Here is a 22,469-nt window from a genome sequence, read left to right on the forward strand (position 1 = left end):
CTCTGGCGGGCGCCGGGGGGTGCCGGGGGAAACGGTTTTGGCGCGAAATCATGTGGACCCGCCGAGTCAGCGACTGGGCGCCTTCGTCGTCCTCATCGCTTCGGTTTCCCGCGGGAATCAATGCGAAGGCTGCTGCCGGTCAGCCTTCCATTGATTCCTCACGGGCGGCGCAGTGAAGGCGCGCCGACGCGTGTCCTGCCGCCTCCTGCTACGCGTACACACGGTTGTCGCCCGCTCGCCGGCCACCCGCCGCTATAAAAGCCGCCCCTCCCTCGTCGGAGCACGTGCGGCAGCAGCCGAGGTACGCCCCCGACAGCCACACGCTGTGGACGGCGTACTTCGACCGCCGCCACGCTGACCAGCTGTCTGCCACGAACGGTGTCGAACCGCGCGGGCGCCTCAACTCCGAGGGGTGGCACCAATGGTGGGGCGTCCCCGGGCGGACCTTCGTATCGAGGGCGGCAACTCGCCGCGGCTGGAGTACCCGACGCCACCTTCCTCTCGCCACTGCGGCAGCTCCTAGACGCTGAGGCGGATGGAGACGCTGTCGTCGTCCTCCCGCTCCTTCGGGTCGCCGGCGCTCCTCCTATCAAGTCGGAGCCGCGGGAGACGCCGCTCGGGCGGCGCACCCAAGGCGGTGCCCTCGTCATCAACAAGGGCGGCCATGGCCCTTCTCCCTCCTCCTGCCTCGTCAAGCCGAAGGCCGAGCCGGCGCTCCTTCCCGTGAAGGAGCACGAGGCCATGGCCGCCGATGAGGAGACCGACCTCAAATGGGCGCCGGACGACTACGTCCGTAAGGAGATGGAGCGCCAGCACCGCGCCCTCGAGGAGATCGCCCCCTGGCGCCGCGGCCGCGAGGAGGGTGGCGTCGTCATCCTCGACGGCAGCGACGACGAGACGCCCGAGCCGTCCAACCCCGTCTGCCACGGTGACCCAGGGTAGGGGTTCAACAAGGACGGCGGCGGCGTGCAGGACGGCGGCGACTACACCAACTTGTACAGGCTCCTCGGCATGTAGAAGGCTTAGGGGGCGGCGGGTGGCGTAGGTTTTTTTATGTTTTATTATTTCTTCTTTAAGTATGTACAAATATGAATGAAAACCGTCGAATATTAGCCGAATTCGTGTCTTTTTCGTCTAATTTTAGCCGAATTTTAGTTCAAATAACGGTGTCTGGGGCCCGACCTGGGCCGTGGTTGGGAACTCGACCGCCCCCACGCCGATTTTATTGCCGATTGCCCCCCAGGCGGCGCTATTTCAAGCCCCTGGGGGCTGAACGGCTGGAGATGCTCTTAGCCGTATACTGCTCACTTTACGAGTCCAAACCATAATGTATGAAACTAGAGAAAATAAAGACTAACTAAAGTTGTATACCAAATCCAACTATACTTTCTAGGAATTTTAGATTTGTAGTTGTATAACTAGTACAATACAACTCTAATGCTATACCATTTTGCATCTAGCTGTGCATTTGTGTGGGATTTTTGGTGAGTTATGGTCTAAATACAAATTATAAACTTTCATAAGAAGTTTAATTAAGTAGAAAAACCATAAATAAAATAAGAATAAATGATACTCTTTTAAGTACAAATAAATAAACAGAATCGTGTATTCACAGGTGATGGTGACACTGATGACTATCCAAGGGTCAGCTTTGAATAAAAAGGGCATCCCGGTGCATGTAGCTCCCGCTTACGCAGGGTCGAGGGAAGGGTCCGACCACTTTGGGTCTTTTGTACGCAGCCTTTCCCTGCATTTCTGCAAGAGGCTGTTTCCAGGACTCGAACCCATGGTCACAAGGCAACATCTTTAGCATTGCGCCAAGGGTCAACTTTGAATCTTTATCTTTTTGTTTTCGTGATGGATGAGGTCACAAGGGATATACGGGATATACAAGGAGATATTCCATGGTGTATGCTCTTTGCAGATGAAGTGCTTTGGCGATAGTCAGACGGGGGTTAATAGAAAGTTAGAGCCGTGGAGACAGACTTTGGAATCGAAAGGTTTTAAGCTTAGTAAAACTAAGACTGGGCACATGAGGTGTGTTTTCAGTACTACTAGGCACGAGGAGGAGGTTAGAGCATCTCTAGCAGATCCCGCAACCCGTTGTCCCATATAAATCGTTTATGATATCCCTAGGACGCCGGGCACGCAGTCAGAACAGATCCGCTATACTGATACTGCAAATTTAAACATACTAGCTCACGCTAAAACATCTCGCCAGAGTTCATCACACGCATAGCATAGCATAGGGGAGTTCATCACACGCATAGCATAGGGGAGTTTTTAATAATACAAACCAAAATGAAAACACTAGCATAGATCTACTCATTGCCGGAGTCGCTGTCGTTGCTGGAGTCGTTGTCGCTGCCATCGCGGGGCGGGGGCTCGTTGCTGTGGAGGGTGTTGTAGATGAACGTGTTGGAGACGGTCGTCGCGAGCTGGTACTCCTCCAGGAGCGCCGGCAGGTGCGAGCCGCAGCTGCATCTCTGGCTGCGGCAGCCTGCTTTGCCTCAAACCACGCGGTCCCTGCCACCCTATGGCGCTGGAGGGCTGGATCGAAGAGGTTGCCGAAGCGCCGGAAGCTCGCCCACGCCTGCAAGCAGGCGCTGCGGGACTTCGCGCCGTGGGTGCGCGCCGCCTCCCTCTGCCTGCCCGACACGGGAGGGTGGAGGCCGGAGCCGCCGGCCTCTTCGTCGTTGTGGCGCTTGCGGCGTCGGCCGCCATGGCCCCCGAACCCCCCCGCGGCACCCGAAGCCGCCGTGGTCGCCAAACCCCCTGCCGCTTCCATGGCATGCACCGGCGAACGCGCCGCCAAGATCCTGTGGAAAACTAGCCGCAAAATGCTGCCGGAGCGGGCTTGATTTCTCGCCGGAGTAGATGATATGCAGTGGAGAGGGGTAGAGGAAATGGCGGATGGATACCCTAAATCGCCCGGACGCCGGCATATATACCGGATTGGAGGGCGGTTTACGGGCCCCCGTATAGTTTTTACTGTCCGGGCCTTTTTTGGGGGATCCGCTGGGGCCGATTTTTTGGGCCATCCCGTATAACGGCTCGAAAAGCGTAGTTCGCCGGGCTTTTATGGGGTCTGCTAGAGAAGCTCTTAGCCTTGATGGGCAGAAGGTACGTCAGAAGGACAACTTTTGATATTTGGGGTCAATGCTGTAGAAGGATGGTGAATGTCGCGAGAGTCGTTGAGAGTGACCAGCACAGCCTGCGGAAGACGCTGGGAGGGGATAGCGTCACAGGCGGACGAGCACCAAACACCGAAAGACGACGCATGTGCGAGACAGGATCAGTGTAGGGAACACCGTCAAGAGTCAGCAGGCAGCAAGAAAGATGCATACCTGATGAAAGCATTATTTTTTTAATTGATCTTGGTCATGTCGTCAATCGTCGTGCGTGTTGGCGGAAGGCACAAGCGTGTTGGAGAAGGTAGGAGGGTCTGGCAGGAGGCAGCAACACCCGGGTGGAAGATAGAACCGACCAGCTGAGTGTACGAGGGAGACCTACAGGCGGGCGTGCTCCAGTGGGAAGCTAGCTGGGTGAGTCGGGCATGCTCCAGTGGGCAGCTAGCTGGATGAGTTGACCTGTGGGCGTGGAGGGGAGGGGCGGCAGCAGAGGAGAGGTGCCGCAGGCAGTTGCGAGTTCTTGGGCGAAGTGGCTGGTGTCCTAGGGGGAGTTGGACAAGAGCAGCTCGAGGCGGTGGCTGCCTGCTGGGGAGTCAGGGGAAACGACTTTCACATCGAGTAATCGATCTGATCGACGAAGAAATCAAACTGAAGGAGAGATAAAAAAAAGGTCTGATCGAGGACGACAGATTGAGATTGAGCGTGGAGTTGTGGCACGTGGGAGGAGAGCTAAACCCAGGCCGTTTCTAAAGATTTGGGGCCGCGGGGCGAAATCTAATTTGGGACCCTAAAATTTGTATAGTTCATATGACATCGGTTTCATAGCTTGGGATTAAAATGGAAAGGATCGCTCACATGCATGTGTGGTTGCTACTTGCTAGATGGAAATGGAAACTGCACACACACACACACACACACACACACATACACTAGCAAAAGAGCCCGTGCTTTGCAACGGGAGAAAAAATAACACACCTCTGCGAGGTTTTGTCATTGTGTGCATGCGTGATTATAGATGATTGCACTCAAAACAACATTTTAACAATATTTAATGGGCAAAATAACATAATGTTCAGATTCTACACATTTTTAATCAAGTTCTATATATAACATGTTAAAATTGAAGTTATGATTTAAAAGATGTGAACATTTTTTAAAAACATATGATATGGACTGTGGGTTGATTTTCGAAACTGCAGGGGGCTTTGTGTAAAAATTGAAACATTTTCTTCATGTCACTTAAAGTAGTATTGCAGGTTAATTGCCAAAAACTATAGGGTTTTTTGTTTTGTCTATTTGTTCCAGTTCTGCTGCGACATATCACATATGCAGGATTCTCCATCGAATTGAATCTTCTGCTTAGTCCGTTGCGCCTCAATTCACTGTTAGATCTAATTTGCTCTATTCTAGCTTTCTTTTGTTTTCGATGCATATTTGCATATTTTTGCCTTTCTCGCGTGTATTTTGTGCCTTTTTGTGTTGGCTCCATATTTGCATACTTTTTTCTCCCTTGTGTACATTTTTTTACAACTTGATCGAATCTTCAATTCTTTTGTTTTGCTGATAGGCTTCACTATGCTTTTCAGTTTTTCATGTTTTTCCTTTTTCGGTCATCTGTGTGTGGTCATCTGTGTGTATCGCTCTCTATCTCTTTTCCTTCTTTGTTCCTTGGCATCCATGAGAGTTTTCTAGAATATAGAAATCTGTTGTTGATAAAAAAATGATAGACTTTGCATCATAAATAGAGCATGTGAGTACTCATATATTTATTTAATTACAATATATATAAACATCAAAATTGTGCAGATATCACAGTATAAAAAAATGATTAGACTTTGCATCATAAAATAGAGCATGTGAGGTACTCATGTTTTCTAGAACGGAGAGGTATTGTTATTTGTACAATAATGTCTTATTTCTTCTTCGCAATCATTTTTAAAATTGTGCAGCCATTTAGGCGTACGGTTTAAGTTGATATTAGCCATCAGCATGTCGCCATAGCTACGCACTACACAGTCTATCTCTTTTTCTTTGAGGGAATACACAATTGTATAACTGTACATGGCGGCTAAGTGACGCAGGCTCCACACTTGTTCTTATCCCCTTTCTCTCGTACTCACTGCAAAATCCCCCTTTTCTCTTCACCTCGTTGGGAGCGGCCGCCGCGTGCTGCCTCCTTGCCATCTCCAACCTCGCCGGGAGAGGAGCTCCTCTACCCCGATTCGCCTCTAGTAGGCCAGCTAGCCGCCACCCTGCCTTGGAGCTCGCCGCCTCCGCCCACCTCTCCGTCGGCTTCATTCTTCTCCGCCTCGATTCCGTCCGCCGCCACTGGATCCACGCTGGAGCAGCCGGATCTGCCGCCTCCTGCCTCGCCTACCGTAGGGAGCAGGACGACCGATAGAATTGCCACCACCTCTCTGTCAACTTCGTTCTCCTCCGCCGTGATTCCGTCCGCCGCCGCCGGATCCACGCTGGAGAATCGCCCGTTCGTTCGCGGCTGGGCTACGCAGCTGCCTCAGCCCAGCTTGCCCGCGAAGCCGTCGTCGTCCATCTCTATGTCGAACTCGACTGGAGGCAGCGTGTGCCGGCGAGGTTCCAAGAACCCCTCTTTGTTCCTCTCTCTATTGTCCCTTTTTTGTTTCCTTCTTGATGTTCTTCTGCTCCCGAGCTGAGCATATCACGCATGTTGTTTATTTGGATCCGGGCAGGCGCGCCGACGGGGATGGCGGTAGCGGCGCGCGTCGATGTGGGGGTGGGCCGGCGGCGCGTGGTGAGGCGGGTCGGGCGTGGCGGGAGGTGGCAGCGCGCTGGAGGTGAAGATGGGGATTGGGAGGCAGCGGGCGTGCGGGTGGCTGCCTTGATGTTCTTTTCTGTCCCATGTATCGCTTCAGTTTGATTTATGGATTGCGGGTAAAATATTCAAAACCATAGGGGTTGTTTTGTAAAAAGTGTGTGAACGGGGCGGACGAAAACGAGAACGTAGCAGGGGATATATAGATAGATTAGTACCACCTTAGATATAGAAAATAAATATAGACGTGTTGATGAAAAAAAACTGAAAGCGTAAATTCACGGGAAGAAACAAACGTATTGTGATGGTGAACCCACGGAGTCAATCCGTGCTTTATTATTAGGGAAAGATATACACACACATGCCTCTTGGGCCTTGCAATACAGTCAAGTTGCATCCATAACATGGTATCAGAGCCTAGGCTTAGGCAGCCCCGTCAAAATTTGGGGGGCCCACATCAGTAGGTATTAGGCAGCTTGTATATTTCACAAGGCTTGGGGTACAAGGGAAGGAAACATAGCCTAATAGGACTCCTTGACCTAATACTAATACTCCTTCATAAAAATACTCCTTAATAACACTATCAATATTGCATGCGATCCTGTGAAGCATGAGGTCACCAACCTGTACGTCTATATATACTGGCCTATGGCCCCATGGGAACACAAGTTGCATATTCCTAACAACCTAGAACTGCAGCTGCCAGTAGCTCTTCGACTTGATCTGTCACTGGCCGTTCCCACCACCTTTGTTCCCTCCTTAATGCCAATGAACCCTAACCCTGGCACTGGGTGCAGCTTCATGAAAAAGATGCCTCATGCATATAGGTTGGTTGCCTGCCCTCCCTACCAGGAAGCAATGCTTGGGCCTTGGCATCCCATCCACCCTGCTCCAAACACTGAAAACCCGGTGCCAGATCGCGCACGTGTAGACACAGCCGAGAAGCATATGGTCTAGTGTTTCACTGTGTTGGTCACAGAAAGGGCACGCCTGGTGATGGGGGAGGCAATGCTGTGCCAACCTGTCTGAAGTCCAGCACCGGTTCTGGGCAGCGAAAGCGCGCAAGCTCCATATTGCCTTAGCTGTCAGCACATCTGCCAAACCGGCAAAGAAGGCTCTATATGCCGATCTAGTTGAGAAAATTCCTTTTTTCTTCCACGACCAACAAAGCATGTCTCTGATCCCAGCAGTTGGCTCGAAGAAGAGCAGTCTGGTCCACACCGAAATGAACTCCTGTAATGCCTCTGGGCTAAGGTCAGACCCAACGTCTTCAATACAGAGGCCTCTGACGTTCGTCTCCGCCACCGTGTGGTTCGTCTTGAGGCGTGGCTGAACAGATGCACAAAGGTTAGGAGACTCGTACTGCAGCCTATCGCCATCCAGCCAATGGTCCAACCAAAAAAGCGTTGCCTCGCCATTGCCTGCAACAGATCTACCCTCAAACAGTACCCTGGACTCCTGTGTCACTTGCAGATTAAATTCCTTCCAGGGATTCGAAGCACCGATATGCTTCAGCCAAAGCCAGCGCGAGCGCAGGGCCATGTACAGCCATTTCAGATCAGGCAAACTAAACCACCAGCCCTCTTCGGCATGCAGACTGCACGCCGGGTCACCACAGTGCCTGCCCCTGGCGTCGGCATGACCTTTCCAGAGGAATTTTGTTTATCCCTTCCACCACCTTAGCTGCTAGGTCAAGCAACATCTTGGTGTAGACTGGGATGCGCACAGAACTCTCTTCACAAGGACTAGCCTCCCCCCTTTGGCCATGGTAGAGGCCCTCCATGAAGTCAGTCTGTTTGTCATCTTGTCTAATTCCCCTGGAGCTGTGCCGCCGACTGCTTTCGGATGCTTAGTAATGGGACTAGGTAAGTGCAAGGAAATGCTTCTTCCGGACAACAGAGATGGTTGGATATCAGCTGAAGATGCTCCTGCTGGTGCCTGATCGGTAGGGCAGCACATTTATTCAGATTGACATGCAGCCCCGATGCGATTCCAAAATCCTCCAGCATGACCAAGTACGCACTGATGTCAAGCTCCAGGTGTCTCAAGAAGATCATAGCATCGTCCACAAAGCAGGAGGGCCATTGCCACATACCTGTGCGTGCTAGCGGAGAGCCCGAGCTCCAAAATCCGCTTCCTGGAAAAACAGGTGATGAAGAACGTCCATAAAAAAATAAAGATCATGGGCAACAACGGGTCGCCCTGCCCCAAGTCTAATCTGTTCCATAAGGTATCTCCTGGCGATCCATTGAGAAGAATCCGACTCGAGGCCGTCGAGAGCAGGCCACAAACCCCCGTATCCAGTGGGAACCAAAACCTAGCTTCCACACAGCACCTCCAAAATGAATGGCCAATCGATTGTGTCGAGTGATTTGGGTATATCCAGCTTTAGCAGCATGGCATGTTGTTTCAAAGAGTGCAGCCATTGCTCCGTGCACTGGACGAGCATTATTGTGGAGGCAGCGTCCATGCACAAAGGCACTGTGATCTTCGCCAGATCAGCCGTGTGTCTGTTAGCTAGGGTTTGATTGAAAATCTTAACCACCCCGTGGATGAGACTCACTGATGGCAATCCCACATGAGTAGATGACTCATTTGGTTTTGGTGCACCGCATGCATTTTCAAATAGAACAGTTAAACAATCAATCAGTAGCCAAATTTACCATTCAGCAATACCTTTGCCTTGAACAATGTTCGTATCGCTGTTGAGTTTTAGATTTTTTCCCCTGGGTTACTTCACATGTCGGATTATCCTTTTTTCCCCTTGTAAGCCCAGAAGTTTGAAGTAGTATTAACTTGATCATTGATATTGCGTTGAGCTGAATACTGATGGTTTTTCTACCCAGTTAAATGCTAATTCTATGGGAGAAGCAGCAGCATTGATCAATGAACATGAAAACCTCAAAGGAACTGAATCTATAACTATTAAGCTAGTATCAGCAGCGGCTCTGACTGAGAACACACGGAAAGATCATAAAAATACCGAAAGTACTATTGAAGGTTCCCCAGGTTCAGAAGCACCAGTTTCTTGCTCAACTGCTGGGGGCGGTGGTTATGGTACTTCAGGAGAAGATGAATCTGGCACAGATACTTCTCCGGAAGGTATATCTGTTAATGGCACTCAGCATGGAGCTGGTAACAGCCAGGAGAATTCAGGCAGCATATCAGTTTATGTATCGGAAGATAAAGTTAACACTGAGATAGTAGAGAGTCCAAGTATACATAAATCGTCATATAAGATGGTTAGTGGCTTGATTTGTTCTGTTTTCATATGGTATTTAGTGGCTTGATTTGTTCTGTTTTCATATGATTGTTGAGTGGCTTGACTTGAGCTGTTCTTGTTCAATCCTGTAGGCCTTGGAAACTATCAAGATAGTTTCAGATGCTCTTCCAAAGATAGTTCCATATGTGCTCATAAACCATCGCGAGGTTCATCTGTAACCTTTGTAAATTGTGTCAATATTTATTTTAATATAACTAGTGTTACATGCTGCTACATGGTTACAGGAGCTTCTTCCATTGATCATATGTGCTATAGAAAGACATCCAGATAGCGATGTACGGGATTCGTTGACTCACACATTGTTTAATCTGATAAAACGGCCTGATGGACAACAGAGGCTTATTATAATGGATGTATGTTTTTGACTATTGCTTGATACGGATCAATCTGTGTTTCTCATGATGTGGCCTGCAACTTATTCTACAAGTGCACACTTATTACTATTCTTATCATGTAAATTACCATTTTGTATTTATTCGCTCGCTACCATGCAGGCTTGCGTGGAATTAGCCACGAGTGTTGGGGAGATGAGAACAGAGACTGAATTACTACCACAGTGTTGGGAACAGGTATTCCGAATTTTCTGATAAGTCTTTTGGCCATCTTCATTTTGATATCTTATTTTAGTTAAATTGCCTGGTGTTTAGATAAATCACCAGTATGAGGAGCGTAGGTTGCTTGTTGCTCAGTCCTGTGGAGAACTGGCAATATATGTTCGTCCCGAGATACGCGATTCCCTTATCCTATCTATTGTGCAACAACTTGTCGAAGATTCTGCAACTGTTGTAAGGGAGGCTGCAACACATAATCTGGCCTTGCTGCTTCCTTTGTTTCCGAACATGGATAAATATTATAAGGTCAGTTTAAGTCTCACTAATTCTCAGAATCAGTAAAGGAGTGGAAATTTTATTTCAGTGTATTAGCTAAATGCCTGCTTTGTTGTGGGCTAATATTTGATTACGAGAGCTTAAAAGATAGCAATTCACTGAAAGATAATACTCATCTGGAAGTTGCTTAAATTTCTGTTTGTTTGGTAGGTTGAGGAGCTATTGTTTCAGTTGGTCCGTGACCCTTCTGGGGTAGTGGTGGATGTTGCTCTCAGAGAACTTGTTCCTGCAGTAGTAGGATGGGGGGGTAAACTGGATCAGATATTGAGAGTGTTACTGTCACATATCCTGGCATCTGCTCAGGTATGCATGGTTTTAAATTTGGGGACCTTATACTTTATGAATTGTAATACGTGTTCTGATAGAACTGTTATATTTCAGCGTTGTCCATCCGTTTCAGGGGTGGAAGGTACAATAGACTCTCATCTCCGTGTTTTAGGAGAACAAGAACGATGGACCATTGAAGTGCTCCTTCGGATGCTGACTGAGTTGTTACCATTTATTCATCAGAAAGCTATAGAGACTTGTCCATCAATAGACCCCTCAGAAAACTACATTTCAGAATCCAGCCTAAAGCTGTATGCAACGTAAGCTGTTTGCATATGTGATGTTGTCTTTTAACTAACCAATTACGATAAACAAAAAGAAATACTTCTCTTTTATTGATCAATTGCATCTTGGGGCACTACAGAGGTGAGACAGAATGGTCAGCATTTGAGTGGATGCACACTGAGTGCCTGCCGGATTTGATCAAGCTTGCCTGCTTGTTGCCTGCAAAAGAGGATAGCTTAAGAACAGTGATCACAAAGGTAAAACATACAAACAACATCTCCTATACCGATCCTACCATCTTTAAGTATAATTTATGATAAATTATTTCCTGCAAAATTCAGTACCTGTTGGCCGTATCTGGACGCTATGGAAAAGATTATCTCGAGCACATTATGTTACCTGTATTTCTTATAGCAGCTGGTGATATTGATAGTGGTGATTTTACCTATTTTCCTCTGTCAATCCAGTCCAAAGTTCGTGGTAAGAATCCATGTGTTTAAATGGCGGGTCTGCTTTGCTATAGTTTTTTTGTTCAGACATATTGATTGTGCTGCAGGTTTCCGTCCGAAAACTTCTGTTGCTGAAAAAATCGCTATCATTTGTGTTCTTCCATTGCTATTGTCTGGTATTTTGGGTTCTCCTTCAAGTCGTCAACAGTTAGAAGAATATTTAAGGAAATTACTTATCCAAAACACGAAGGATGGTTCATTTTCTATGCATCACACTGCCGAGATCATTGATGCGATCCGGTTTCTTTGGTTTGTACTTTGTCTAAACATGCAGCAAATATCATGATGTTGTTGAATATGCACTATTTTCATGTATTTAACTTATCATGTGTAGCATATTTGAGGAGCACCATGGAGTCATCTTTCATATTCTGTGGGAGATGGTTGCGAGCTCTGATACCAATTTAAAAACCAGTGCTGCAGCTTTACTGAAAGCACTTGTAAGTTTACTGTTACATGAATGGATCAGGGGTATGGTATGTTTTGTTCCTTGCAGTACTATTTATTGCTTTTACACACAGGTACCCTATGTTGGCGTGAAAGTTGCATCGACTCATGTTTTGCCAGCACTCATTACTCTTGGTTCTGATCAAAACTCGGCTGTAAAATATGCTAGTATAGATGCATTAGGAGCTGTTGCTCAGCATTTCAAAAGTGACATGGTATGGAAGCATCATTTTCCAATATTCCTTTATACATTACAATAGTTTTTGCAATGCCCTTACTCCATGACTGCACTGCCAGGTTGTTGACAAGATACATATTCAAATGGATGCCTTTCTTGAAGATGGATCACATGAAGCTACTATTTCGGTCATTCGTGCACTTGCAGTAGCTGTGCCGCATTCAACAGATAGACTACGTGAATATATCCTAACTACATTTAATATATACATTTTGACCAAAATTTGCATGTGTGATTCGCTCACTTGTGTGTTCACACATCTTCATATCAATCTGTTCCTCTGTTTCCTTTGACCTTGCATACATCTTTTAACCAAGATATTTAGACTTACAAGTGCCCCACCTACTGAAAATGATATTGAACGGCGTCGTGAAAGAGCAAATGTATTCTGTGAAGCGCTGTGTGCTTTGGATGCTACAGGTTGACCTTTATCCGAAATTGTCAGTGTTTCACATACTCAATAGCAGAAGCAAACTTTGTATTGAGTGTGCCTCTTATCTTTATCTGTAATGCTGCCTGTGCCTTTTGTTTATAATCTCAGTATAATTTTTGTACTTATTTGCTACATTATTCACAACCTGAACAATGCCTAGGCAATAGAAACTGCATTTGGATTTCATATATGGACTGTAATATCTAGCTAGTAATAGGTTACTGGCACATCCCATTTGTCCTACATATCAAAATTGTACCCGACAATAGAACAAGCCTTTATGTATGCTTATTCGTTTCTATTTCCCTTTTTCCGTTTCAGATCTTCCTGCTACAAGTGTACGTGATCTACTTTTGCCCTCTATACAGAACTTGCTAAAAGATTTGGATGCTCTAGACCCTGCACACAAGGAGGCACTAGAAGTTATAGGCCGGGAAAGGTCTGGAGGTACGCTGGAGAGCATCGGCAAGGCAATGGGGGCACACCTTGGGATCGCGACCTCTGTCAGCAGTTTCTTCGGCGAGAGCAATCTGCTTGGGAAGAAAGAGGGTGGAGAGCAGCACGACCCTGCTGCTGCTTCTGTTCCTCCGCAGGTGGGCTTACAAACTCAGCAGGAGAACACGAGGTTTGGTCGCATAATGAGGGGTGGATTTGGAGACATGTTGCGAGGCAAAGCAAAGGGCGGTGATGAACCCAGCTGATATTATCAACGTTGTCAATCAATACAATATTTTCCAAAGCTTGATTTCGGTCGTCACAGCATGAATAAGTTAATGTAGAACAACATGTTTGTTCATTGTTTGTACTTTGTAGTGAGATGGTATCCATGAGGATGCCGCGCTTTCCCTAGCTAAGCGATCCAAAATTAACGAGGTGTAATCTCAGATCAAACATGTTATATACGTACATGAAGGTAGCAAGTGCTCCTGTATTTTTATTTTATATTTTAAATATAAACCATGGCGACAGTTTCTGCGTCGACAACTATTCACACCCGCCCTCGCAAAAAACCTTGTTGGTCAGCGAGGTAGTTGCATTTCAAGCCTTTTTTAACACAGTACAGACACCCGCGCTCATATATTTCATTAAGAACGCGCGCATACACACTATCCTATGAGCCCCTTCGAAAGTAAGACTTGAACACACGCGCTCATATACAAGAACTACGTTCCTCCGGACTCCAGACCTAAGCCATATGTTCATACTTGAGACCTATCAAAGTTGGCAATACAATGACTAGCTAAAATTTTGACTACGTATATGAGTAATGCAAGAACATATAAGAACTACGTTCCTCCAAATTATCCTTGATCTCCTTAACCAAAGAGGCATATTTAGACCTATTGATTTCTCCACTCTACACTGCTTCAAGACAATCAGATTCAACATCTATTGAAAGACTGCTCCATTGCGAGGTCAGCATAGGACCTTCCTTTATGGCAACACATCATCGCAGGAGAGCAAGTGTCGACATGAGCCCATCACAATCTCTGAGAATCATACGTGCTCCGACTGTTCCATTAGGAACCGACCCATCGGTGTTAAGCTTGATACAGGGGGAAGGGGAATGGGATAACATGAATTACTACCTCGTTATAGCATGTGGCAGCCATGAGCAGGAAGCATGTTGTAGCTGAGAACTTTCCTTTAGGCAAGTTTGTTTCTGCATCAAGTGCAATGTACTGTAAAGAGGCGAGGTAGCTCGCAAGAAATCTGCAAGATACATCAACAAGTGGTGCTGGCTTTGCATGAACGATCTCGTTGTGGATGTACTTCCTATGTAGGACTAATTTTCTGTACTCTTAAAAGTATGTACTCTGATCTTCAATATACCCCATATACACAATGATTATACCTCTTTATCATTCTTAATATACTTCACTAAATATTTTAAGATACCTCAATATGAGTGTCGGGGGATGGACCCGGGTAGGCACAAGACAACTAAATGACGCTTCAAAACACCGGGGCGGCCGACGCCCCTCAGTCCGACTGCTCCGGCCGGCTCGCCACCCGGCCTCTCCAGACGGCTCCCCGTCCGTCTGCCCCGGCCGGCTCGCCACCCGGCTGTTCCAACCTGCTCCCCGTCCAGCTGCTCCAGTCGGCCTGCTGTGCGGAGTCAACCGTAGCATCGACCCGACATGGACAAGATGGCCATACCGCGGCCACTGTTGCTGATAAAACACACACTGTTCACTCGTCACATGCGACATCATCTGCAGTGTACCTTATTTCCTATGCCTCACGGACAAGACGTAGCTTAGCATGCAACTACACATAGCTTGAGATGTAAGCTACTCACTGTAGCTTACATCCCAAGCGACCCACTACTCATATAAAAGGGCACCAAGCCCTCCACTCTCATCCATTCTCTCTCACACACACACACTCACAGGATGAGGTTCCAAGCCTCATGCCCACACTAGCTCATACACACATTTATGATACAGCTCCAGGAGCAACTCTGTACTGCGATACATTCCTCATATACAGACATGCAAGAGCAGGGGTATTATCTTTCTGGAGAGCCCCGAACCTGGGTAAACCTCCACGTCATTCACATACCCGTCCCAGATATTCCACTATAGCCTTGCTCCACCCATGATAAGCCACCCCGTGGCATCTGCCGTGACGCGGTGCCCCTTGGCCACTCCCGCGAAAATACCACGACAGTTGGTGCCCACCGTGGGGCGAGCTGCTGCTGGAACCGCGGTCCGGGCGGGACCCTTTTCATCATCATCAATGCGGCGTCGTCATCGTCTCTCCGGTAGCGCTCGAGGGCCCGACATCGACATGCCCCCGGGGAGACCGCACGGGGCGGCGCGTCGTCTGTGGCTGAGAGTGGGCCTTTGGTACCATATACGCTACTAAACCGTCTGCAGGAACGGACGTATCGGGCCAAGCGGCCAGCCTCCGGGCCAACACTGGTTGGCGCCGGGGCGAACAGTAGTGCTACTGTAATAAAGGCGGAGGTGGCCCCCGAGTGTCACTAGGGGTTATCCGTGTATGCACGGTGCAAAATTATACGAGTGAGGAGCTCACACTGCTTTGACGCAGACGAGGAGGAGGTTGTCAAAGACAGCCGGCTGAAGACTTGCGGCTGGCGCGGCTTGGCGCTCACGGAGCGCGCCGGCGCACCCACTTGGGGTAGCCTTCGAGCTTCCGGGTGCTCGAAGGAGGTCCCGGCGGGTCGGGCCTAACCAGTCAGGCGTTGAGGCGGACAGGCGACCTGGCCGGCTTGGCACAACCAGCGTTGAGGCGAACAGGTGGACGGGTCGGGCCCCAGCCAGCCACGCGTCATAGCCGCCAGGTGGACTGGGTGGCCAGACAGCGAGGCGGGCAGGCCGAACAGCCAACAGGGTGGTAGCCTGCCACATTTTTAGAGCACCGGACGCATCTCTTTTTCTTTCTTTTTTTAACACGAGCAGCCGGCTCCACCTTTTTCCTTTATATCTGCTCAGCTTCTCTTTGAACATCCGGACCAGGAGCCGGCGAGCGGGCGTGCGAACCCGACTGCGGCAAAATTTCGTGTTCTGAGCCTTTTGTGGTATAAATTCAGGATCTGGCCCCGGTTGGGATTTTTTTTTGAGATTTGACCCTTTTTCTTACCGCCAGGGGCTCTAGCGGTAGGGTTAGACAGCCTACCGCCAGGGCCCCTGGCGGTAGGGTACTAATCCACGTCAGCGCACGGAGACAGCCGTCGGCCCCCTCCGTTGCACCCTATCGCCAGGGCACCTGGCGGTAGCCAGTCTAACCCTACCGCCCCCAGCGGTAGGGTCCGGGCAGTTATTTCGCCCGAGACCCCGCGCCCCTGCCCATTTCCCCACCCGTCCCCTCCCCCCCGTCGGCAGTTTCTCCTTTCTTTCTCCCCCAAGTCGCCCCTCTCTCCCTCTCTCATCTCCTCCACTCTCCCCCTCGGATCTTGGCCGATTCTTCACCGTTTTTGCGGATCGAGATGGCCCCGAAGAGAGAAACGTAAGCTCCTCCGATCCCTCCAATTAGGTTTTGCAAACTTGCTTTCGATTCGACGCATTATTTGCTTGAAATCCCTCATATTTTTGAACTTAGATTGGATTTTTTTGACCTAAGATTGTTTTAGCTTGATTGTAGTTCTAGTTCTTAGTTCTTTATTAAGTAGTGGTATTGAATATGAACTCTAATCAATAGTTCATATGTTAGTGTGAAGATGAACCCTAGTTGGAGGATTTGGTTGTAGTTTTATGATGCATGTTGATATGATGATATGTTAGTAGTGATGTAATGCATGTGGGAGGACTTGATTGTAGTTTTATGATGCATGTTGATATGATGATATGAAGATGTTGTTTGGAGATAATACATTGAAGATGAATGTTGGAGCATTTTTTTGGTGATATGATGCATGTTGGAGGATTTTTTTATATGATGCATGTTGATATGATTTGATCCATCATGTGTAGTAGATGTTGTTGGATTTTTTTTTGATATGATGCATGGTGATATGATTTTGATATGATGCATGTTTATGTATGCTTATGCTTATGATGTTTTTGTTTATGAAATTTTATTAAGACAGCCACCTCTTGCGGACAACATCGGCCCACGGTACTCCATGCTGGACTGGGCATTCGATAAGGGTCATCGTGTCCGTTTCATAGAGAACAGAGAGGTAAGTGATATGAATGAAATATTGATCAAAGTTTTCGGATTGATGAAAATAATTTCCTAACTTTTGGCGTTCACTTTTTGACAGATGCTCCAGCCACTGCGCATGAGGGGTCACGGGGTTCATGGGCATATGGACTACGACGAGCGCTACGCGCCGTTCTTCAAGAGAGCCAGACTGTTGGGTTTCGTGTTGTAGTTCAAGCGTCAGCCGCCGACGCTTGTCCATGCAGCTCTGACAGCTTTGATTGACTGGTGGCGACCGGAGACCCATTCTTTCCATCACCCATGCGGGAAGATGACGGTGACCCTCGAGGATTGGTCGGTGATTACTGCCAGGCCGATCGAGGGTCATGCACTGACCGGGCGAGTGGAGAGGACCAACTGGCAGGAGAGGGTTACCACCCTCATCAGCGACTGCCCTGAGGCTAAGGGTAACCGTACATCCGGTGTGCCTTTGCCCTGGCTCTCAGAGCACCGGAAGACATGCCCCCAAGCCGCCGATGAGACGACTGTGGAGTGGTATGCGAGGGCCTACCTGTGGTATCTTCTCACAGAGGTCGTGTTTCCAGACGCATCTGGGAACTCTGCCGACTGGTCGTATCTGTTCTTCCTAGCCGACTGGGATGCAGGGTACAGTTGGGGTACCGCATTTCTCGCCTACCTATACCGTTAGGTAAGAGAGTATCTAATTTCCTACCTACGAAAGTATGTCCATGACATTTTGTTATATCTGATCCTCATTTGATTTTTTGCAGCTTGACGACGCAACGGAGAGGATGTGAGACAAGTCCAATATGGGTGGCTTTGTCTGGGCCTTCTCCATTTGGATGTGGGAGCGGCTGCCGGTGGGGCGTCCCGAGAAGCTGCCAAGACGCCCATGGGGTGCCTATAGCGAGGACGGCGACGAGACTCAACACCCCACCGTAGCTTACGAGTGGGACGTTGTCAAACTCTACACGGTCCTAAATAAGACTTCGTACAAGACCTACACCAACGAGTTGGACGCTTTGACGCACTGGCAGGTATATGAACTCACTCAACACTTTTCTCTTTGATTCCACTTTGGACCGAGAGTGGGAACTTACCAACGTATATGTAATAGGTAAACTGGTGGCCGTATCATGACCGAGAGTGGGACTTTGATCTGAACGTGATGTGCGATGCGGACCGTGGTCTTTGGCGGTGCATCGTGCCCATGATCTATGTGTACGCCGTCGAGTGGCACTTGCCACACCACATGGCCACGCAGTTTGCGGTGTATCAGCATACCCCACTAGGCCCGCCCATCGATACCGGCGGCCACACGCTCCACTTGTGAATGCCCGCATTTGTTCTTCGTGCCCATGAATTCATTGCGTTCGACTTTATTATGATGTTTCTTGTTGCTAATGCCTTGCAGGATGAGCCGGCAGAAGAATCCATCGATCACAGACTGGGGAGAGGAGCATGGAACTCACGTGACGGAGTGGAACCGACGGAGGTATCGGAAAGACGGGGAGAGGAAAGTGACTGACTGTGATGCTTACCTGGACCGACACATGAAGTGGTACGATGATGGCCAGAAGCACCGTCTTCATCTCAGGCCTCGGTGGACGGCGGAAGACATCGCGGAGCTGGAGAGGGATGACCCTGAGGAACAGGCCTACCAGACCGGCATCAGAGACATGCACAATGGATTGAGGGAGTTTGCACCCCTCATCAATAGAGTGGTAAGTTTGAACCGACAGCTGTATTTAAATTATTGTATTCGTCATCGTGACTGACTTACACCGTTGCAGTCTGGTGAGCTGAACAGATGCATCTTTGAAGCCTCAGATGCACTAGGTGATGCCCTCGGGAGCGTACAATCTGAGAACAAAATGAGGGGGACAATGAAGGTACAATTTCAGCCTCCTCGGAGCAGATGCATCTTGTTCACTTGCAATCATAAACCTGATACTTATTATGCCCTTGTTTCATTGTGAGTGCAGAAGTTCGTGAAGCGTTGTTGCAAGCTGGTAGGCCTACTTGGGTGTGCTGGAGCTGGGTCGGTTAAAGCTTATCAGCCTGTAGCCACACAGGGTCACATCGCCTCATCGAGCCATGGTCCCTCGTCATCTAGGTTGGTTGAGGAGGAGGAGGAGGAGGAGGAGGAGGAGGAGGCCACACATGAAGAAAGGGATGAGCAGGATGAGCAGGATGAGAGCAACGGGGAGGAGGAGTACGATGAAGATTATGGACCTCCAACAACTCAATCATCTCAAGCACCTCAGCTGTCGCCGGAGAGGAATCCGAAGAAGAAGGATTTGTTGAGTCTAGACCCTTTCGAGAGACCGGTTCCTCGACGGTCCAAGACGCTGAAGAGACTCGTTCAAAGAGGAACGAGGACCGTGCCTCCAAGAGCAAGAGGGGAAGGATGAGTTAAATTCTGCTATTCGATACTTGGCTATAGTTGAAAAGTCTAGTGGTTGTGAAACTATGTGTTTGCTATTTATGAAACTCCGTTTGCTATGTGGAACTAAGTTTGCCATTTGAACTAAGTTTATGTGGAACTCCGTACGACATGTGTATGTGATGCCCAAGTTTAATTGTTTGAGATATGTTATTTTGACTCTATCTCATTGCTGTTTTTGACTCTATATCATAGTTCGAGATCTGTTGTTTTTGAAAAGAAGAAAGAAATTGAACTTGGAAATAGGCAAGACCCTACCGCCAAGCAGGGGCGGATCTGGGCCCCAGGCCCCCAGGGCCCGGGCCCGGGGCGTGGCATTTTTTTTAGTTATTACCTAGCTATGTTTTCTAAATGGGCCCGGGGCTTAGCCCAAAACATAGCCAGGGCCCAGGCCTGGCTCTCAATCTTCACGCGCAGCTGCGCAGGGCGCAGTCCAGCTCGCCCCGACGCCAGACCTAGCCACGGCCACGCACTCACGCACGCACCTCTAGGTCCAGTGCGGCGAGGCATCCGCCGCCGGCCACCGGCTGCTAGTGACTCCCTCCACTCCGGTGTTCGCCTGCTAGCCTGCTCCGCTGCTCGCCCACGCCCTTCACCGCTCGTCCGCCTGGCCTGCTTCGCTGCTCGCCCCGTCGTCCGTCTCCTGCTCATCCGTGCGACCCGTCCCCTGCTCGCCTGCTTCCCTACTCTGCCGCTTGTGCAACCCAACTCGCCGCCTCACCCGCTGCCCCGCTCAGCTGGCTGGCTCCTGCTCTCTGGCCTCCGCCACACCCAGGACAGGATTGGTAAGTGGGAAAGTGCTGTTGTTGCTAGAAATCTGAAAGATTGAACATTTTTGACCTGCTAGAATGCTATAATGTTTGGATTTGGTACTGCAGTACTGCTTATGGAGTTATGGTTCACTGCTGCTGTCAAACATTTAATTTCACTTGAATTGTATTTGAATGTGAATGTTGTTGTTGCCATTGTTAATATCAATTTCATTTCGTTTTGTAGAAATAAAAGATGAAGAGATATTTTTCATCCGTGGCCGCAACAGAAGTGTCTATGGCGTGCAGTATTGAGCGAGAAATATTTGCAAATGTTGATGATGATGCTATTTTATATCGCTTTCAATCTTATACATCTCGCAAAGGAATTCTACCTCCTCATAGTAGTAAGTGTTCAACTTTATACAATGTTAGTTGTTTCACTTGATGTTTATGTCTTCTCTTATGAAAGTTTGCTTTTGATTTCTCTAAGGTGTTGGCTGTACTTCCACCATTGATCAAGTTATGGAAGACACTGATGAAGCAAGCCATTGATTTGGTATTCTTTTTACTGCACATGTCCATAGTTTTTATCATTTTTTATCTATTTTGTTGTATATCTAAGCACTGAGTTTAAATTCTAATTTTTTGGTGCCATTGAGCCATATTTGAGGTAGCTATAGTTTGATAGGCGTTAAGTTTTTGTCTCCTGACGAAATTTTTTTTGGGGGCCCGGGGCTTGCTCCAATCCTGGATCCGCCACTGCTGCCAAGGACCCTGGCGGTAGGGTTAGACAGCCTATCGCCAGCACCTATGGCGGTAGGTTGACCCTACCGCCAGGGCACTTGGTTTTTTCGTTACAGTAGATTTTCCACGCAAAAACCCTGGCACACCCTACCGCCAGGGGGGCTGGCGGTAGGGTTATACAGCCTACCGCCAGGTTCCCTGGTGGTAGGGTGCTAATCCACGTCAGCACGCGGAGACGGCGGCCGTCCCCCTCCATCGCACCCTACCGCTAGGGGCCCTGGCGGTAGCGAAAGGGTCAAATCCCGAAATTTTTCCAAACCGGGGTCAGATCCTGAATTTGTATCAAAAAAGGGTCAAAACATGAAATTTGGCCCCCGACTGCAGGGGAGTGGAGGCCAGGGCCGGAGCAGGTGGTGGCACGGTGGCGACGGAGCCGCCGGGGCGCGGCTGGGATGCAGGAGCCGGCTGAGGGAGGCGAGCCGCCAGGGTGCAAGGCGGCGACATGGAGCCGGCCCGGGCGAGGAAGGACTCGAAGGTGGCGCAGGAGGCCTGGCAGGGGTCTAGGACGAGCCGACGTGGGGTGCTGGGGAGCCGGAGGCGGCGACGCGAGGCGGGACCATGACAGGGGCAGGTTGCGGGCGCAAGCCGGCGGAGCGACGGGGCCTGGACGACATAGGAGCGGAGGGGCGGGGGACGACGGCCTGAGGCGACGGGGACGTGCGGCCGAGCGATGGGGCAAAGCTAGCGCGAGCGGGAGCCGGCGGGGACGGGTCGCGCGCATGTGGAACATGGCACGGGAGGCGGCTACGGCTACTCGGCCGGCGCGGGACGTGGAGCTGCCGCGCAGGAGGCGGCAACGGCGATCTGGCAGGCGTGGCAGGACGGACCGGAGCCGCTGGCGCGGGTGGATCCGGCCGACGCAGGCTAGGCGGCGAAGGCGGCTCGAAGCAGATGTCGGGTCGGCGCTTGCACGGGCGCACGCGGTGGACGAGCACGCTCGGGCTGGAGCCAGATGGGGCGGGAGCCGGCGACGGTGGACGCCACGACTTGAGGCGGAGTAGGCATGTGCGGGAGGGAGCCGGCCTGAGGTGACTCGGGAGGAGGCGGAGGCACGAGGCACAAGAGCTGGCCCGAGGTGGCTCGGGAGGAGGAGGAGGCGCGAGGCGCGGGCGCAGAGCAGGCGGCCAAGCGGGGCGGACCTGATGGGTGGCCACATGCGGAGGCGGAGCGGAGCAGTTGGCCGGGGCAGGTCGCCCGTGGGCGCGGATAGAGGAGCAGCCGGCTGGCCCGGGAGCCGGCGGGGGCTGCGCGAGGAGGCCGGATGCCGCAACCCGCGGCAGGGAAGACTGGTTGCGGGGCGTCAGCCGGCGTCGGGTCGTGGAAGCGGCGCAGAAGGCGGAGGTGCATGGGCCGCAGCGGACAACGTGGAGGCGCGAGGCCGGGTCGACGTGAACCACGACACAGAGACGACTGAGGCAGGGCACGCGTGGCTGGAGCGGAGGGCTCGTGCGAAGACGGAGTGGAGTGCACGACGACGAGCCGGTGGCCGAGCGCAGCGGAGCCGTCCAGAGCAGGGCGCGACCGGAGCGACGCTGACTCAGGCGGCGCAAGACCGGACGCGGGT

General features: G+C 50.1%; 1 protein-coding gene and 1 long non-coding RNA gene across 4 annotated transcripts in view; both read left to right on the plus strand.

Moving 5' to 3' along the window:
* The window catches only part of LOC119276011 (RAB11-binding protein RELCH homolog), a 17,295-nt gene extending 4,037 nt beyond the window's left edge, over positions 1–13,258 (plus strand). Inside the window, exons 5-19 of one of the 3 annotated variants that reach the window (XM_037556962.1) lie at positions 8,769–9,164; positions 9,277–9,351; positions 9,430–9,558; positions 9,700–9,774; positions 9,853–10,062; positions 10,243–10,395; positions 10,474–10,679; positions 10,784–10,901; positions 10,986–11,124; positions 11,201–11,402; positions 11,488–11,593; positions 11,675–11,815; positions 11,898–12,021; positions 12,142–12,258; positions 12,593–13,258. In XM_037556962.1, coding sequence (XP_037412859.1) covers positions 8,769–9,164; positions 9,277–9,351; positions 9,430–9,558; positions 9,700–9,774; positions 9,853–10,062; positions 10,243–10,395; positions 10,474–10,679; positions 10,784–10,901; positions 10,986–11,124; positions 11,201–11,402; positions 11,488–11,593; positions 11,675–11,815; positions 11,898–12,021; positions 12,142–12,258; positions 12,593–12,972 — 2,571 coding nt within the window. In that variant the 3' untranslated portion in view covers positions 12,973–13,258. The remainder of the gene's footprint in view (positions 1–8,768; positions 9,165–9,276; positions 9,352–9,429; positions 9,559–9,699; positions 9,775–9,852; positions 10,063–10,242; positions 10,396–10,473; positions 10,680–10,783; positions 10,902–10,985; positions 11,125–11,200; positions 11,403–11,487; positions 11,594–11,674; positions 11,816–11,897; positions 12,022–12,141; positions 12,259–12,592) is intronic. The other 2 variants (XM_037556963.1, XM_037556964.1) reach the window with 2 other exon arrangements.
* Positions 13,259–19,796: 6,538 nt separating this feature from the next.
* LOC119281273 lies at positions 19,797–20,712 on the plus strand. The gene is made up of 3 exons (XR_005138344.1): positions 19,797–20,134; positions 20,346–20,505; positions 20,592–20,712. It is a non-coding gene; the product is annotated as an uncharacterized LOC119281273 (long non-coding RNA).
* The last annotated feature ends 1,757 nt before the right edge of the window (positions 20,713–22,469 follow it).

This window comes from Triticum dicoccoides, chromosome 3B (genome assembly GCF_002162155.2).
Source record: "Triticum dicoccoides isolate Atlit2015 ecotype Zavitan chromosome 3B, WEW_v2.0, whole genome shotgun sequence".
NCBI lineage: Eukaryota > Viridiplantae > Streptophyta > Magnoliopsida > Poales > Poaceae > Triticum > Triticum dicoccoides.